The sequence below is a fragment of the Amblyomma mixtum genome, chromosome 3 (genome assembly GCF_055824585.1).
Source record: "Amblyomma mixtum isolate Tamu chromosome 3, ASM5582458v1, whole genome shotgun sequence".
NCBI classification, from domain to species: domain Eukaryota; kingdom Metazoa; phylum Arthropoda; class Arachnida; order Ixodida; family Ixodidae; genus Amblyomma; species Amblyomma mixtum.
The window spans coordinates 158015165-158034258 of NC_143014.1; the positions used below are offsets into that span (position 1 = coordinate 158015165).

General features: G+C 44.4%; 1 protein-coding gene across 1 annotated transcript in view; it reads right to left on the reverse strand.

Moving 5' to 3' along the window:
* Positions 1–1622: 1622 nt before the first annotated feature.
* The window catches only part of LOC149352483 (putative G protein-coupled receptor CG31760), a 142883-nt gene continuing 125411 nt past the window's right edge, over positions 1623–19094 (reverse strand). Inside the window, exon 15 of the mRNA XM_089581674.1 lies at positions 1623–8474. Coding sequence (XP_089437800.1) covers positions 8247–8474 — 228 coding nt within the window. The 3' untranslated portion in view covers positions 1623–8246. The remainder of the gene's footprint in view (positions 8475–19094) is intronic.

Sequence of the window (19094 nt, forward strand, 5' to 3'; positions counted from 1 at the left end):
ATCTATCTTTTTTTGAATTTTATATTTCCCTTTTGTGTCCTTTTAGCCCTTTCGGCCTTGGGTCTTTTATTTTGGCCGCAGAATCTTTTGTTCTGTGTTTTTATAATGTCTAAAGACCCACAACGACGCCGTAAAAATTTCAAGTTAGAGGTGCAAGTATTAATGGATTTAGAGATGTGGCGGCAAAATAGGACATCAGCGTTCAGTGGGTGTCACATGCGAATGGGAATGTTGATTGCCGCAATTAACAAAAAACAAATGAACGAAAATGTGTCTTATTGTGCAGCGTGCAGAACTCTAAACCACCTTTAAATTTTTTAAGGGATTGATGGATCATGCACTTGCCGCAAAAGATGCCGCTATCTCCGGTTTACTTTGCGCTATGTATCATTTCTCCTCGTTCTTGTCGCAGACAGGCGAGTGTTCGAACTAATAGGCCATGTCAGCAGCACAGATTTTAAAAACTTGCATAGCCTTTCCGGAGGGCGGCTGTGGATAAGATGAAGGATTTCCCCATGACTGTAACGCCCTCTTCTATAGAACTACGTAAAGTGCTTCAGTAACACTTAACGCGGAGCCCAGCACATCGAAGTGCTCTTCTGCCTGCATTGCGTGCATGTGTGAGGTCGTGCATGTGTGGGTGAGAGATAGAGTGAGTGACAGAGAGAGAAAAAAACAACCCCATCAATGACCTTTCTACGCTTAACGTGCCACGATCAGTGTTCGTATTTAACGCTTACGGCAAACTTCCTCGCTTCCACTGGAGACGTTCTGCATCCTCCAAAGTCAGCTGAGACGATTACGAAGCCGAGTGCCGACATGTCCAGCCAAAATCTTGGAAGTAACTTCAGCAAATCACCGATGCTACTCGCACATCGGCGTGAGTTCTATTGCGGAGCTGCTTGCCAGTAGACGCCCTGAAACTCCTTCAGCCTCTGAGGAATTTCCCCTCAGCCTTGCTGCTGTTCCAAGTATGCGCGCGCATACTGGGATGCTGGAACACTGCGCTTACTGTTATCGACCCTCCACGCTTTGCAATCGCGGCAGCTGCCACGAAGCAGCCTGGGAAACATTGACTATAAGTCGTCGATTTTAAAAAGCGCTGCCAGTCAGCTCAAAAGCACGTCACTAGCACTAACGGTTCAGTATAGCGACGACGGCACACTTAACGCAGTGCGCGCACAGACATAGGAGCGCCGCGAACGTTCTAGCGGCGCTTAGTCGGAGCGGTGATTAACGAAGCGACGGCCAACGAACAAGCAGGACGTGCTAAGTATTACCCTGAAAATTTTTCCATCCACCGTTGCGCAAATTCCCGGACACTGCTGCAGCCAGCGTTCACAGCACCGACATTCGGCCGCCAGAAACGTACACATAGAGAACAGCCGAACTATGCTGCGAGATATAAATTCGGTTTCGGCTAGTTTCGGTGAGTAAATGGCAATTTTGGTTAGCTGGGGTGCCACGATTGGAAAATTAAAGCGCGACACAAGAGACGGATATGTGAAAAGAAGCACCGCTCGTGAGTCTCCTGTGCTCCGGTATATGTGTGTTGTGCTACAGTTTCCGAATCGCCTGCTGCATAAATAAGGAAGCCATTTTTGTTTGATTTTTTGGAAAAAATGTACCTTTATTTAACAACAACGCCAGAACATGCGACGAATTGTGATAAAATGTTCATCTTTTGTTTTCTCAAGTACTAGGCACACAACCTTTTCACAGCTATTACAGAGCAGCAAAATCACATTTCACAAAACAAGGGAAAAAATGAAAACACGTGGAAATTAGAAACAACACAGACGATATCGCACTTATCACTCATAAGAACTCTCTACATCACCTATGTTCTTCCAAAACTTAAATAATATGGGTGAACTGGTATACTAGCTAACACTCCTTCGGCCTAACCCATTGCGGGCGTCCAACAATGTGAATTTACAAAAATACAGTGTCACTCATTCTAACTATGAGGCCGTTATTTAGGCCGCATGCCGTCGTGCTCGCAAGTACTGGCGACATAACGGTCAATGCAATACTTTCAGTTTGTTTTGAAACTACATGGTTAAAACCGTTACATACTTATTCAGTCGCGAACAGCTAGCAAAATTCCCTTGAGTGCCAATGATATCACGTAAAATACTGTTCTTAGGTTCAGCTTTCCTGGGTCATCATTGTGCATTTAGCAGAAGGAAAAAAACGCACATTTATGTCGCAGGTGTTTATCTCAGTAAAACTCTGCTGTGCACACCTCACGGATCTCAATGTATTTTTAATATGTTTTTACAGGTTATTTTTTTCTGTCCTTCGCCTGTATTGACGTCCTTAACATCCAATAACAGAGCTGCGCAACATAAGCAGCAATTCTCTCGTCTAACATTGTCGATAAGGCCATCTTCCCGATTGTTCGTAGCGGCGGCAGCTTATTAATCGCCGATTTACTGCGTTATAGTTAGTGGAATAAAAATATGTAGCTGTTACAGGTAATTACACAGCTGGGACAACCATGTATTCTATTCTCTTTGCATGCCCCAGTATGTAAACAAAACTACTTCTTATTCATTTGATTTCTCTCCCCTCTCATAGTTAGTTAAAGGGCAGGATTTTGTGACTTGTCTTGACTTTTCTCTTTTCCGATTATTTAATTCCGTCGATTATTGCCGTGTTTTCCGTGGCTGGAAAGCTGAAAATCTGTTCAAAATGTTCAATGAATAACTCCCGCGAAACCGATCTCAATGCTTTGTTGAATTTGACTCGTAGCTATGTCTTAAATTGCGAATACAACGGCGCGGCACATATATATGCAGGCGCTTGATGACCATCGCTCTGTGATATATTTAACAAAGAGGAGGAGGCAGACCTTCAGGCCGAGAAAGACGAGAAAGATTTCTAGACGCCAACAATTTTTTTCGTTCATCGTAGTTGCGAGTATTAGTCTACGAACAGGCGATGGCTGATAAGCTTTGTGCATCGGGGTTGTATTTTGACCGCACCGACACACAAGCCAAGCGTCTTCAGGCGGTTATCTCATAAGAACGCGGCAAGCTATCCAAAGAAGGACTGCTTGTTTCCCGTTGTCCTTCATTTACTGCGCGTCCGGCGCCCACGCGGCGTCCAGCAATCTGCAGTGCACTTTTATCACTTTCGTCGCGCTCATTCGAGTCGTACAAAATGCTACGTCGCCATTTTGAGCAGCGCTTGATCCCAGTTCGCTCAATGACCTGTTGTCATTTTTGAGCAGGCAATCGACATTTCTCTACGCGTTACGTGAATAATGGTTTGCACGGCGGAGCTATAATAATTTTTCAATTCATTCAGAGAACGGTATGCCTCTTGCCAGAGATTTCCGCATCTTTCATCACGGAATACAAGCACTGTGGGTATTCTGCCGATTATCTGCTCCTCAATATTCATGTCGGATTCGAGACGGAGTCTACTTCAGTGTCACTGAATGAACCAGCATCCTATTTAGCCTGGGGTAATTTATGCTGGTCGTCGCATTTGCATTCGCGGCACGCAGCGCTCGCGAAATCGCGTCTGGAATGTTTGTTAATGACTTTGTTAACACTTCGATCCCTAAGGCAGCCGGGATAGGCTAAGCTTGATACTCGCCACACCGTCTGAACATCCACCACAGTTTCGACAAAATAAATGCCGTCGACGTGTGACGTCGTCCATTCACGGCTTGGATTAAATGCGATTTTACAGGCCTTCATGCTGCGCTGAATCGGCGCCAGATATACTATGCATCGCTTTTTATCACTGGGTTTCCCAGCAGCCGACGCCGCTAAGGCAACTGGTAGAAGGGAGCTTCAAAAATAATTTATTTGCACTGCGGGGGCACTGACCGCCGAAAAATAGTGAGTAGGGGACGGATTCACGCTCATGCAGTGAAGCACGCAACCTTGCGGCACCAGACTCGTAATATGCAAATTTATTTTTTGTCTGCCGGTAATTTTCGAACGAATACAAGAAAATTGTTTCAGATGCAAGCAACGATACGTTCGTCGTCTTAATCTGTCACCCTAGTCAATTGTGGCAGGAATGTCCGTTGACAAATATTGAAAGGTTATGGCGAGTCTCGCGGCTTTTTCATAGAGCCAGATAATTTCTCGTTTCTTTTGGTACTGTGAGTGCAAGACGTGAATCCGGCCCCTGTTTGCTATTCGTCTCGTCCAACAGTGCAGATTCGCTGTTTGAAACGCCTCCGTAAAGTATTGAAATAACACCTCTTTCCGTTTCCTCTTCTCCTACTCCTTACCACAAACAAATCGATGAGCTGATTATGACCGAGACAAAATTCCCTAAAAATGGCTCGATTTCGCGCACTTCCGTTCCCTATAACTGACACAAACAAAGAAAAGTAGGCAGAACCTTTGGAAACAACGCCTCATGTCTGAAAAAACACTCAATGGCAATGTTATTGGAACCGTCGATATTGAACTACGCGTCACAGACTGGTATTTACAGTGACTAAGAACACACTCACAGAAATGCAAAGTTTAAAAGGTACTCGTATGTAGACGGGGAGATTCAGCAGGGACGTAAAACTAGCGCGTCGCGGAATTTTGCGCTCCGCGAAGCGCCTGCGTCTTCCGCCGTTCTACTTCATCATGGCTACTAAAGTGAAAGAATTAACATCGGGCTAAGGTATACAAACACTGTTTTCTCTTGAACACATCCGAAGCTACTTTTTTTACGAACAGAGCATGACATGCTCTAATGAGCACATTCACCACTACTTTCACGAACACAGGTTCATCATCAGCTTCGTAGAGCAGCGCACTCGGCACATCACAAGAGTCGCACGAGGGTTGTTCCATGCCGAAAGCCACAGACCACGCGCTCTACCTTCCAATGACTCTGTGATACCAACGTGTGCGGCTCTAGGGAGGTTTCTAAACAGACGCGCATGTAAAATGAAAAAAAAAAATGTGAATAACGCCGCAGACAAGGAAAATACTAATATATAGAATAATATATACCAACAATTCGCAATTTCGATATATAATGTCAAGCTGCCCGTAAAACTGAACAACTTACGTGAAGGCGCAGGCCCCTTAGGCGACATGTTTGTTCCGTGGGTTAGCGCAATGAAAAGCAAATATATTTTTTATTCCTGGAAAAAACAGACAGCCTATGTATGCGCTGCCTTTAAGAGCATGTGTCCGGAGCATTTTGAAAACTACCACTGTGCGGCCCACAGGAAAACCGGCAACAGCGACAGACACATTCAGAAAGACTAGAGTGCACAGACCGGAGCATTCGACATGGACAGATCCCGCGACCGTTACCAGAAAGATCACAAACAGATAACAATACAGATCTTTTTTTTTTTCGCTGAGCTACACGCCTGCGGAAGAAAGCAAGTTCATCCGTGCACTGTCGAAGTATGATTACTTTATATTGAATATTGATCCCAAGTTCTCATGCTTAACAACCAATATTTAGTGACGTTGTATCATCATTTTTTCCTTCTGTGAGAAATATTTAGCAACTTTTTACATTGCGATTCTTACAAAAGGAGCTACCAGATGCAAGTGGACGCTGATTTAACAAAGTAGTTGTTTTATTCTTTAGAGGGATGAAAACAGTTGTGCAAGCAGTTAACAGTGCATGCAACGAACGTACTCCCGCCGACGTTTTAGGACCAGCGCTTGACACCCACAACTCAGTCGTTGAACTGCGCAAAATATTTTTAAATTGTACCACCACTTCATAAACCATATATTTTAAGCTTAAAGGGAAAAGAATCGATAACTGGTCTTGAATAATATTGGCTTCACTGCAATTGTAAATTTTCGTTACCTTAACTTACACCGTAGCTGATATAAGTTCCTCTTAATATAAGTTTGACTGCGCTTACCTGTTTGCTAGTATTACTCATACTAATCATCTGGCGATTCTCGTCAGTGTTGTCAGGTAAGGGCTACGGTTTCGCAAAACAAAGAAAGTAAAGGAATACGTATCCGAGCTGCGGCGTTCCTGTTTTTCGTGTACATATAAAACGACGACAGAAATGCACATTTTATGCATGCAAAATCTGCATCCCGAAAAGTTGAGTCTACAACGCGTTCTGTATTATCTTCCGCGCTATAATATGCCTCTGATTCTAATTGGTAAAAGAGGTGCAATTTTAATGGCTTCATTTTGGTCTGGACAGTGCAGCTGCTGAATTCCTCCTAAAAGTGTATTGAGTCTCACAGCATCTTGAGTGAAGCCATTCGCAGTAATAATTTTATCACGAGAAGACAGTGGTAATAACAACTGCAATAAACTAGCTAATATCCGAAGAAAACACAGGACATTCAGTATGGCATAAACGGCCTACAACGACTACTGCTTAGGTACATCAGTTTCATTGGACGCTTTTTCCTGACCGTGTTAGAAACACGTCCAACCTCTCCATCACATTGGCTTCTGTCTTTTCACAAGCTCTGACAAAGCACAGCACGACACAACTGCACGAAGTACCACCTTTCACCCAACAAATAACAAAAAAAAAACATGTACTTCTGGGAAGGGCTCCGAGTGAAGGCATCGACAATGTCACTCGCCTCATTCACACCTGGGTTCTTTTAGGAACAGTATACAGTGACACACGTAGTGAGAAACATCCCAGACAGTTACTTTTCAAGTGCAGACTTCACAGTGAAACTGTGAAACAAAATCCACATCCTGTGATTATGCTTGTGGATGTATAGGTACGTTGCGTGAGACAAAGAGAGTGACTGCACATATTGTGGTATGATCGAACAAGGTCTTTTCACGGCAGAGTTTTCTACGACATAGTTTTTTTTTTCTTCCATCTATCGAGTGCGTGGGAAAACCCCAGCCCTCCGCTGTTCGCGTGAGGTGCCGGTATACTACCTCATAGCCGCATTCAACAACGATCATCCGGCTTGTGTTCGAACCCTATAGCTACGATTGGCGACGTGGTGGGAGGTGGTGTCGTGAAGGGTCTTACTTTGCATAAAACCTGCGCTATGTGGCCGTCACGGCTTACACTAAGCGTACAAAAATACGTAGGGTTATTGAAGGCAGTTATGCCCCGCACGGATCCGCCAGTTCTCACATTACGGGATCAGCAACGTGAGTGAAAACTAAAAGAACAGGCAAAACTGTTCGCGGCCATTTCACAAAATGCTGAGGGCGATGACGTTCCAAATGACACTCTTTTTAATGGTTCTGTTCGGTAACGGAGACATGCGGCCTTCACATTTGCAACTGTAGCCCTGCCTGATTAATGCTAACTTTTCCAAACGTCTTTGCAAGAATAACCAGCACGCATGTTAATTTTATTGATGTTTGTAGTGCAAAGTTTCCGGCTGGACTCCTGCAATAACTTTCCCGTCATATGCCCTGGATGTTTGCGCTGAATATTTAACAGGAGCATTTCAGCCTGACGTTACAGGTGAAAGTGCGTTTGTTTCTACGATATTTCCCAACATTAAACCACGCGCGCAATACCGGGCCTCCTATGTCCAAACCAGGCCGCAATAAAAGGTAGAAAATAAAAAGAAGAATGTGTCGTTGCTTACTTTCACCTTTCTTTTGAATCGCCCAGAAGATATAAACTCTTTACATTTCGTTGAACCAAACGCAGCTTTGTGGCAGCAAGCGGTAGTGCGTTTAGGCAGAGCGACCAACCATATTGTATATTGCGGAGCTGTCCGCTGTTTGGCATCTGCGCTTTCGGGATGACCGCTTTTTCTTTGCTCCGCGTCGATGACGTGGGCCTCACTCACGCGTTTGCCTCAGCGCAGAGCCGTGTAGATTTGGCACGCGTTTGGGCGCTGGCTGGCGCCGCCATCGGACGGGCAGTTAACAGCTCTCTCGGGTATGATGAGCCTGTGCTTGCCACGATACCCACTCAGAAAAAAAAATAAACTGCATGTCTGTGGATTCAAGTAAACGTTCGTGATTGCAATGCACGACAAACACCTTGTGCCCATCGCGCGATGTACTGAGAAAAAAAAAAGGAACCAGGCACTCGCTCCCATAAGCCCGAGCGGCGCTGAGCCGCGCCGCTGACGCTCTGTTAGCGCGCTTGGATCTGCGAGTTCGCGCTCCTGCCCCGAAGGGCCGACGCAGCGTCGCCAAGCGCAGGACGCCGTAAGCATCGCGCCGGTCGCATAAGCACTACAGAGTCATGTCTGGACACCGTAGACAAGACACAACACAACCAGCACTGTCATTAAAACAAACAAGCCACAAGTCCAGCGGAAGAACAGGTTGACGCCGACGGCTCACACTCGCTCGCTGACCAGCTCGGCGGCGGGCGAGATGCGCGAGCCGGGCGAGTCGGTGTTGTCGAATTTGATGCACATCGCCTTCACCACGGGACTCTGGGTGGAGTTTCCCTGGCTGCCGCTGGTGAAGAAACCCCCGTGCTTCGGCTTCAGGTGGCGGTTGTTCATCTCCATGTGAACTATCTTCATGAACTCAATCTGAGCCGCCAGCTTTTGAATCTCCTCCTGCGGAGAGAGCGCACGAGAAAGCTGTTAGCGAGATTGCACGAGAAAATCATCAATCATCAATCATCACAGCGGTTGGTGAAGCCCTGTTAAACAAGATGAAAGCCATCAAGTTGCAGAAGCAGTGTGACAAAAGAAAAGCGGCTGTGAAACCTGAAGTAGTGCCATATGTGCACAAGGTAGCCCACGACTTCAATTCAATTCAATTCAATGTTTATTTTCCAACTCTAGGTTGGGGGGCACCTCAGCGAAAAAGCAGTTTCTCACTGCTTGAGAGTGCCGAGGGCCCTCGCATACATCAGCAGGCGACAGTTTTAGCAGGAAGCTGCTTTACATGGAACATATTACAGGCATAAACACAAGCATAAACACAGGTATAAACACAGGTATAAACACAGGTATAAACACAGGTATAAACACAGGTATAAACACAGGTATAAACAAAGTTATAAACGCAGTTATAAACGCAGTTATAAACGCAGGTATAAACGCAGGTATAAACGCAGGTATAGACGCAGGTATAGACGCAGGTATAGACGCAGGTATAGACGCAGGTATAAACGCAGGTATAAACGCAGGTATAAACGCAGGTATAAATAATAGATATGTGGTTACCAAAATAACAGTGCAACATGATGGTATTACCAGAGGGATACAATCAAAGCATCAAAAGGATTGTTTCAACGTTTCATGAAATATTCGCGAACTTGTCTCCGAGTAAAAGTAGTGAAATCAGCACGCAGTTTTTCATGTTTATTCAGCACAAAGGGAACCTGGTATGTAAGTGATTGAAGTAAGTATCCCGTGCGACGATGTGGTAGAAACCACATATCTGAAGCACGGGTTCGGGGATCACTTCTTTGACTAGTTAAGCAAGAAGAAGCGGTTAAAAATGCTTTAAAATCTTCACTTGAAAAGAACAACGAGTAGACTAAGCGGAATTCAAAGACAGTCATCACATTGATAATGCCAAAATCTGCAAATAACTGGCCGGTTGCATGTAGTCGTGGGAGATTGCCAATGTAGCGCAAAACTTTCTTTTGCAAACGATGAAGAATGCACAGATTCTTAAGGCTCGTTGTAGCCCACACAAGTGTACAGTAATTAATTCTAGAAGCAAAAAGAGCGTGGTAAACTTGGAGTCTGGCTTTCACTGGTAAGAGATGCCGGCATCGTGATACTGCACCTGCTGCTGCTGATAGGTGTTTTGATAATGATTCGATATGACTAGTCCATGTCATATCAGCGGAGAAGGTTACACCCAATATTTTAAGTTTATCAACTAATGTTATCACTTCAGGACCAAGTACAAGAGGGTGGTTTATATCCACATGTTTGTTTCTGGCTTTGAACAGTACACCTTTAGTTTTAGTTGTATTAATTTTTAGTCCATTAAGATTTGACCAATCCCAAATTTTCAGCAATTCAGATTGAGCTTCCGCTAGAACTGCACTAATATGTTTGCCAGAAACAAACATGCTCATATCATCAGCATAAAGCACAAATGATGCAGTATTTCTATTTTCAACAGCGTCATTAATATATACATTGAACAAAAACGGCCCCAGAACACTACCTTGAGGTACGCCGGAGGTAACTGTTTGAAAAGACGAGCAGATATTGTCAATAGAAACACACTGTTGCCGGTCACATAAGTAAGATTCAAGCAACGAATGACATACACCACGTAAGCCATATGCAAACAGTTTGTGTAATAATATTTGATGATTTAGACGGTCAAAAGCTTTGCTATAGTCAATAAATATGCCGAGTGTAAGGTAGTTGTTGTCAATGTTGTTAATTATAAGTTCTTTCATTGTAAGTAAAGCCGTTTCAGTACACCTGCCTTTCCGGAAACCGTGCTGGCAGTCGGTTAGTAAGCTATGCTTCAAGAAAAAGATGTTAATACGTGCAAATATTAGTTTTTCTAGTCCTTTTGAAAATACAGGAAGTATAGATATCGGTCGATAGTTATTAATATCATTCTTTTCGCCCCCCTTATGTATAACGGATACTCTTGCTTTCTTCATAGCGATTGGAAAACAGCCTGATTCAAGCACTAAGTTAAATATATACGATAAATAGGGTGCGATGATATCAATAACGTATTTAACCGGCTTTATTTGCAAGTCGTCAGCATCTTTGGCATTACTGTTATGTAAGTTCAGAAATGTGGAACAAATTTCTGCCTCATCGGTTGGCTGAAGAAAAAGAGTGTCACTGCAGCGAGATGGAAAGGTGAAATCTGCTTTCAGGCTATCTTGTGTATTTGTCAAGTTGACAAAATGAGTATTAAAGTGTTCCGCTAAGTCAACACCGGAGAGGTTTGTATTGCTTAGAAATTCTGCCGCTGAAAACCTTGGATTTCGGCCCTTCAACACCATGTTTATAACATTCCATGCCTTATGAGGACGACTCTTTAACGTATTTGTAAAAAGGTTATTATAATACAATTTCTTCGCTTTCCTTAGCTCCGCATTTAACTTATTTCTGCATTTCTTGAATTTTAAGAAAGCAGATGGCTCTCTGGTGTCCAGGAATTTTTTGAAAAGTTTGTTTTTCTTCTTTATCATTTTCAGATGGTCGGGCCCAACCCAAGGCTTTCTTATACTTCCATTCGATTTCACTCGTCTATATGGAAAGCAGGTGTCATAGTAACGGCGAAAAATAGAGAGGAATGCATTGTAGGCATCGTTCGCATTTGTTTTCTCATATACAAGAGACCAGTCACCGTCTGAAACACACGCGCGAAAAGAATCCATGTTTGCTGTCGATAGGCACCGAGAGATTATTGGAGGCTTAAGCATTTTTTTCTTGGAGAGATTGCTTGAATATGATATAAAGATGGGACTATGATCACTTATGTCATAGCTTATAGTGCCCGCAGTTTCAACTGCTGTGTCTGCGTTTACAATGAACTGATCAAGCAATGATTGTCCAGTAAGCGAAACGCGAGTTGGTGTCGAAATCACATTTTTGAAGCCGCACGAAGTCACTATATTATTCAGCTGTAAAGAATGAACGTTATCACTGCCCATGTTTACATTGAAGTCACCACCTAGTAGCAAGCGATAATTTTTATCTGCAACATAGTCTAATACTTCTTCAACGAACTCGAAGAAAATGCTATGGCGGCCAGTTGGCGGCCGATATACCACAGTAAACAATTGTTCTTCGGCTTGTACGCACAACGATTCATAATCCCTAGTGATCCGCGTAAATGGTTTAAAAATGTCGGAGGATATGTTTTGCTCGACATGCATCGCAACGCCCCCACCACGAGTTTCACTTCTGTTTAAAAAATAATGACTGTACCCGTCTATAGATAGCATGTCACTGTCTAGACGATACCACGTTTCTGTGAACATTATCACATCGAACTGGATGCGGCACTCATCAAGAAAGTTTGAAACATGTTCCTGTTTAGATATAAGAGATCGCGAATTTATATGGACTGCAAAAACTGTGTTCTGTGTACAACACTTTAAAGGAATGTTGCAAGGCAAACTGTTTTCCAGGTATAGCATAGTGTTCTGAGGACGGCAGTATTGGTCTGCGTGACCAGCACCAGCGGCTTAGACAATCTTGTCCAAGTCGCCCATGCAGGTGATGCGCACAGTTGTGGAAGTCTCATTTTGCCTGGCGAAAATTTTCCCATTCTTTGTCCAGGCAAACTTCCATTTTTTATCCTTTTTCCTCGCCACAGTCAGGCTCATTAGCTTTTTCAGAGTGGGGCACAAGTGTTCGTTAATATACACGGCAGAACCTTCAGTCTGACCAAGATCAGTGTAACCAAGATCAGCAGTTGTGGCTTTGACTTCTTTTGCTTTACTCAGGAAAGCATCACGCTTCGATCGGTTGCGAAACTGCACTATCACATTTGGGCATGTCAACTTCTTAGCCGGAACCCGGTGGCAGGCTTCAATATCTTGAGCTGTTATGGGCACTTCGATTACTTCTCCAATCTTTTGGAGGATGTCGGGGAGGTTTTCGTTGTCAGCTTCGGGAAGCCCTTTAATTTCCAGGTTTCTGTTTCGAGAGTATTGCTCCAAATCGGTCAGCCGAAGCTCAAAAGCAAGGAGCATGTTCCGTAAGCTGTCGCGATCAGCAGATAGCGCAGCGTTTTCTTCTTTTAACGTTTTGTTTTCCTCCTTTAGTGCTGAGAGTTCGGCAGACATGTCATCATAATTCTTGCTGCAGAAATCTACGCTCTGCGACAGCTCACGGGTTTCTTTACGTAAATCCCTTTCTATTGCACTGCGCATTGCTGCAATTTCGGCGCGAAATTCTTTCCGCAGCTGATCACGCAATTTTTCTATCTCACTCGGCATGCTCAAAACACTCAAAACACAGTTGGCAGCGACAGCGGAAAAAGGTCACTTGTAGTAGAGAGGGCCACTTGAAAAAAGTGGCCAACAAACATGGCGTACCGGTTGTTTTCTCGGCTCCACGCAAGCTGGCACAGCTCTGCGCGCGCATCGCGAGCAAAGAAAAGAGTGGGTGCCGCATCAGACATGCAAATAAGTTCGTGAATTGCTGCATCGGGGTGGTGTACGAAATACCGCTGTCATGCGGGAAGGCCTATGTGGGCCAAATAACAGGGCGGTGCATCAATGAAAGGGCAGGTGAGCACGCCCGGTCAGTGAAACACGTAAGTGGTGCACACCTTTCTCAGCACTGCGCTGAGTGTTATGAATGCCCTCGAGCGGCAGAACATTTGCCACAGGCAAGATGCAAGTACTGCAGAAAGTGTCAACCACGGTTTCATGAGATAAAGATTTTAGGTAAAAGCAAAGACACAAGGGCAAGGGAACTATTGGAAGCATATAATATAAGGAAGAGAGGTGTATCTTGTGTTAGCGATACGTCGGTGAACCTCTTCAAATCGGAGATGGCGTATCTTGAACGGTTCTGTAGATAGTGTTGTGTGGAAACTGGTATCTCTCTGCACATGTCCTGGTTTTCCTTATATTTGTTGCGCTGTTAGTGAATAAAGTTAGATGAAGTTTAGCGCTAGTCCTGTGTGGTCCTCTCTTGTGTTCGTCTTGGTTGCGCTACTGTTCTTTTCTTACAACATGCACCATCTAGCCCAACAAAAAGTTCTTCTAAATTCCAACAACACACGACATGGCCGCCGCTGGGAATCCATGACAGAAGTAGATCGCTCATTGGCCTAGTGACCAATGCCCAACATCCACTACAGAGGCCTTAGAGAATGCTCAGCAAAAGGTTGCATATTTTCCGCTTCGCTTTTATTCACTTTCAAGCAAAATTCGGGAAGCTTGCAATCAATGTTTCATAATATCCCATTTGTGCAATATAGCTTAAGTTTATTTATTTATTCATTTACAGAGCAAATAATTAACCGAGTCTACACACGTTTTATAGGATGAAATAACCCAAAGCGAGTACAACATCGCTTGTATGCTTCACGCAATAAATTTCCGACATAAAGAGCTCTTCTCAAAAAGTACGCGCGTCACCATCGCCAAATATTATATAGATGCACAAGAAATGTATAATTCCAGAACTATGTCTTCATTCAATACCGATTCTTTTCAGTATTCTTTCCAAACAGTGTAAATGTTTGGAAAAGAAGACTGAGTGAGATAGTTTGCTAAGGTATCAGTGAATATTGACGTTATCGTTCTTGTTTCAGAAGAGTGCCAAAGCTCTCAGAGCCACTACTTGCTGCTGTGGTGCATATACAACCAGCGAAGCCCATTTTGTACAGAAAATGAACGCTTTAAAGCACATTTTTTATAATAGTCTCATCATAAATTCTTGGGAAGCCTACCGAAAGGAAATTGGTCATGTTTACGCATTTGAATCCTGAATACAGCGACACGCTCGGCACGGAAGTGCTGCACGAAGCGCGATAAACAAAAAGCTGGCTCCATGCGCCTCTTCCAGTCCAAGAATTATTAGAGACGGACTTCACAGTCGGCACCGGTAATGGAGCGGGAGTAACAAATTAGGTTTCCCACTGTACCTAATACGTGCTTGTCTTACAACTCACTCAGAGATATAACTAAGATACCTACATAGACGAGTACATTTCTGTTTTTACCCATTAGTAAAGAACGTAGTGAGTTCAACGCGAATGAAGTTTTGCGCCTCAGTGGCAAGCCAGTTCGCTTACGGGTTCCCCGTCATGCCCATAAGGCCGGTGTACGGCGTACTGCAGCTTCCTCCGGTGCCAAGCCAATTCCCCAGAGGTATTTTCTGCGTGGCTGCCATTGGCATTAAATTCACTGGCACGAAATGTCCTCGCAAAACGATTGTTCGTATTTGTCACCTTTTAATACATCTCTATTAGCATTATATTCGAGGTTTTGCCGTTGTCCAGAAAAGGTAACAAAAGCCATAACACTTCTTGTAGACTTTTAACAGACGTCGTTTTCGCTGAAATTCCAACTGTATACGACCTCTACTTCGCACAGCTGCGTGAGGCAGGAATCAAGTACAGTAAGTACAAGTCTTTTACCCGCAAGTCTTTTACCTTTTGCGCAAGTACCCGTGAAGGGTACTTGCGCAAAACCAACACCGCACGTGTTCACAGATACATCATCAGTGGCTGTCCGCCGTACCACAAGCGCAGGGAACAAATAAAGCAGTATCGTTCGAAGGATAGCGGGGCATTAGAAGGGAACGTGGCATTATCTTCATTGTTCTTACGCTTGGAACGAAACTAACAAAGATATTATTATAAAACTACGAAAAAACCTGCAAGGACCGTTTCAAGTCCACTGATTTGTGTAGAGCGCCGTTGAAGGCGGCAAGGCTATAACCATGGGTGTTCCGTAAACATTACCGCGGCACGAGACTGGGAATGAACAGCGAGCAGCAGCTTCATAGGGCAAGTTCACTTTCAGTGCAGGGAACAACGACGGCCGCTATAAGAACGATGTCACTTGAACTGCAGCGGTGGAGAGGTGACGAGTACCTCTCTACAGCAGTACGTTATCTCCGCAAAAAAAAACAAAAAAAAACGGCCCACAAGGGTAACTTACATTACGACTGATCCGTATAAAACACGTTTTCATTACGTTTCTGAGATGTGATCTGTCCTTTTCTATTGTTTATTTGTTCTACTTTTGGACTACTTAGCATTTACTGTAATTCTCTCTCATCATTAATTATAGCTTATTTTCCATTTCATGTTAGCATTCCCTGGCTGTGAATTGTATTCTAAGTGTACCGCATGTAGTAGTTGTGTTTTGTTGCGCATTATGTCGCCAGTTCCAGTGTGGCTTATTCCCTTATGCGAAAAGGATTAGCAGGCGGCACTGCCAGGCACCAGCCTCTCCTTTAATGACCATGTCAAAGTAAAAAAAAAAAGTTACTTCGATTGTCCCAAGTGGTGATCTCACCAGACATAGCGACTCTCCTCGAGTATGAATTCTTTCCGTAAAAACTGTTGCACGGTAAACAAAGATGAAAGCAAATTTACCTGCTACGTTCTCCCTCCCTCCCCACTTCCAGCTTTCCCACTTGCACCTTTCTGGGGGCCCCATTTTGTCACAAACTGCATTGTCTGTGTGAGCACTGCCTCTTCCACCCACCCTCTCTCTACGAAATTTCCTGACGGAAGTGCCAGTACCTGAACGTTCGTACCCCACGCCGATGTTAGGTTAGCACCGGCAGTAGGTTGTGTCCCCACTTTAATTTGCTTCGATGATGAGTTCTGTTCCTTAGTTCTATCCTGGCCTCAGTGTCCATATTTTAATAGAGAGGAAGGGTGCCCATCACGAGGATTTTGCTTATTGCTAAGGAGGCTGCCGCTGTGTCAAAGCAACCTACCAGCAAACGTTTTAAGTATAATTAAATAAAACAGCGCAAGGGACGGGACGAAACACAAAGGAGCAAAACACAGACACGGGCGCTGACTTAGTCAGCGCCCGTGTCTGTGTTTTGCTCCTTCGTGTTTCGTCCCGTCCCTAGCGCTGTTTTATTTCATTATGCAGTACCAACTAGCCCGGCATCTTGCACTTCTAAACGTTTTAAGCATGGGCCACTTAGCAGTAGGTGGCAGTGTTGGACCCGATAGTGGAACAGAGCTGTTGTGGCGCAGTTATGGCTGACGCGATGCAGCAACCAAGCTTGGCTTTACTTGCAGGTCACGTGTGCCGGGGTCCGTGGCCAAAGTGCCGACTCCTTAGGCGACGTCGACAGCAACACAGATATCGGTTTTGTTCTCGGCCTCTCCAGCTTGACGGGCAAAGCATAAGTCGTTTTCTATGCTTCCAAGATGTACAGATGGAAAGACCCGCAACATTCTGCAATGCATCGCAGAAATTCTTGACGCTCCAAGGGCGTTCAATGACGTCACCACATAGACAGCGAACGCAGTTTTAGCCAGCAGCGGAATGTCAATGAACTGATAATCTCAAGTGTCTTATGCCGCCCAGCTATCACGGTTCAACAGATTTCTTATCAAAAGTCCTGCAAAGGACCCAAGTATTCGGTGTATGCAATGGACGGGAACCGGCAGCCGAAATCTTGCCAAACGAGTGGCGCCTGCATAAAATACGGCGGCGTACGTCATACGTTGTGAAAGGAGACGTTTTACTTTCCCTCGTAGCAGAGCGGCAGCGCTAGAACAGACGACACTTTTCTTCCTTCTCACTAAAACTTTTGGCTGCGCGGGCAATACAGAGGCATGGTGCTACACTGAAGGTGCGAAAAACTGAGGCGCGTGTGAACATTGTCAGCCTTCACTGACACCAATGTCATCATCATTAGTCCGGTAACGTCCACTCCAGGAAAAACACCTCTCTTATTGATCTGCAATTAGCCCCCATATAAATTCCTACCTTTGTTGATAGGCAACCTCCACGCCTTGAACAAAAGTAAAAGAAAATAAAAAAGACGAAAAGCTATATCATGTTCTTGCGCGCTGTTCGACCACAATTCTAATTTATGTGTACGGGAAAAAGAAAACTAAACGAACGCAAGTAACGGCAAATGAACGCTTGAATCCATTGGCACGTTGAATATAGGACGATTTAGGTGGGAATCTAGGCAGACTGTATCACATGATTATGTCGCAACCCTTTCACTCGCAAGCAGCATGGTCGACAGCTGCTTTCCGATTTATCCAGTCAAATTTCAGCACGCCCGGCTTATTCGCTCTTCCTAGCAGGAAAAAGCCTTTTACTGCCTGCTTGACACTCAGTCGCCGTCTTTAATGGAGTTAGAAAAAACACTTTTGAACAATGATTTTGTGTGGTCTTGAAGAGCTTTGAGCGAGTGTGACAGCCTTCAACGCTTGCAGCAGGGCTTTAGGAGACTGTTCCTTCTCGTGTGAATGTTTTTTTTTTCTGCTTTCAGGAATTGGAAGAGGCGAAACGTCACTAAAAGACGAGGAGAGGAGCAAGCACCTTGCCACCGCTATGAATGAGGAAAACATCGCCCTTGTGCAAAAAATTGTGCGCGATTACAATCGAGAGACACTTAAGGCCACCACCGAAACGGCACTACAGATTGGATCGCGGTAAGTGTCGAAGATCCTGCGCCAACATCTTAGTGATCTTTCATGTCGATAGGTGCTTTATGCTTTGAACACTGAGCGAAAGCACATCCGTCTGAAGCGATGCGAATTAACGCCCGCCACATTAGACAAAAGAAATGCAAAGCGTGTTTGTGACATCGTTTCAGGTAATGAAAACTGGATTTACTGGTTTGATCGAGCCCGCTGCTTTAGAAAGTAGGCGCCGGAATAAGTGGATTTATCGCGACAAAGGTCCGGGAGCAAAAATGAAGTGATCCGAAACTTCTCAGACGAAAATGGTGGCGACTATGCTCTGGAAAAACGGTCATGTCGCAACTGTTCCTCTGGGGGAACTAAGGACTGCTACTGCAATCTAATACACAACAGTATGATCGCCAAAAAGTTATCCGCCAAGGAGAAGACTGTCGGGCCCCATCCTGCACCATGACAATGCGTTTGCGCAAGAAATCAACACGAGCATTCAATGACTCTTGCGTCTTGGATAGTTGATTCATAAAAGGTTTAGAAAATAGATGTAGCACGTCGCCGCCAACACAAGCTCATTCTCTTTCTCATGTCTTGGTTGTTTCGCTCCATTTGTTCTTATCACGATTCACAAGTTAAATTTTGATTCATGCCCCTTAGTACTCACCTAGCCCATAGTGATTATATCCTGTTTCCTACAGTAAAAAATAGCAGGCGCGGTAAAAGGTTCTCAATTACTGAAAACAGCATTAACGAGACAGCTTCAAGCGAATGGAGAACATGAGTTGAAAGGGAGTTTCAAAAATGCTTTACAAGAATGCAAGAGGGCCTAATGCCATGGCGATAATTGTCAGAACATGTAATGATGAGTAAGATTCTGCACTTTGTCATTGCTGTGGACCTGAAAGCATTAGTAGTTCCCCTCGTACCAATAAGTAAGTTGAGTGTTGTTCAACTCTATGGTCTGCACAATACCAACAGAAAAATGGAGGGCAGCTGAAATATAAATCATTTACCCCGTCACCAGAGCAAGGATTACGCGTGCGAATCTGTCTGCTAACCTTACTGGTACAAACAACAGGTGGTCGTAGCCACCACAACGGACACACACATTGCGTACTGAATGATTGAATCAAAAAGTG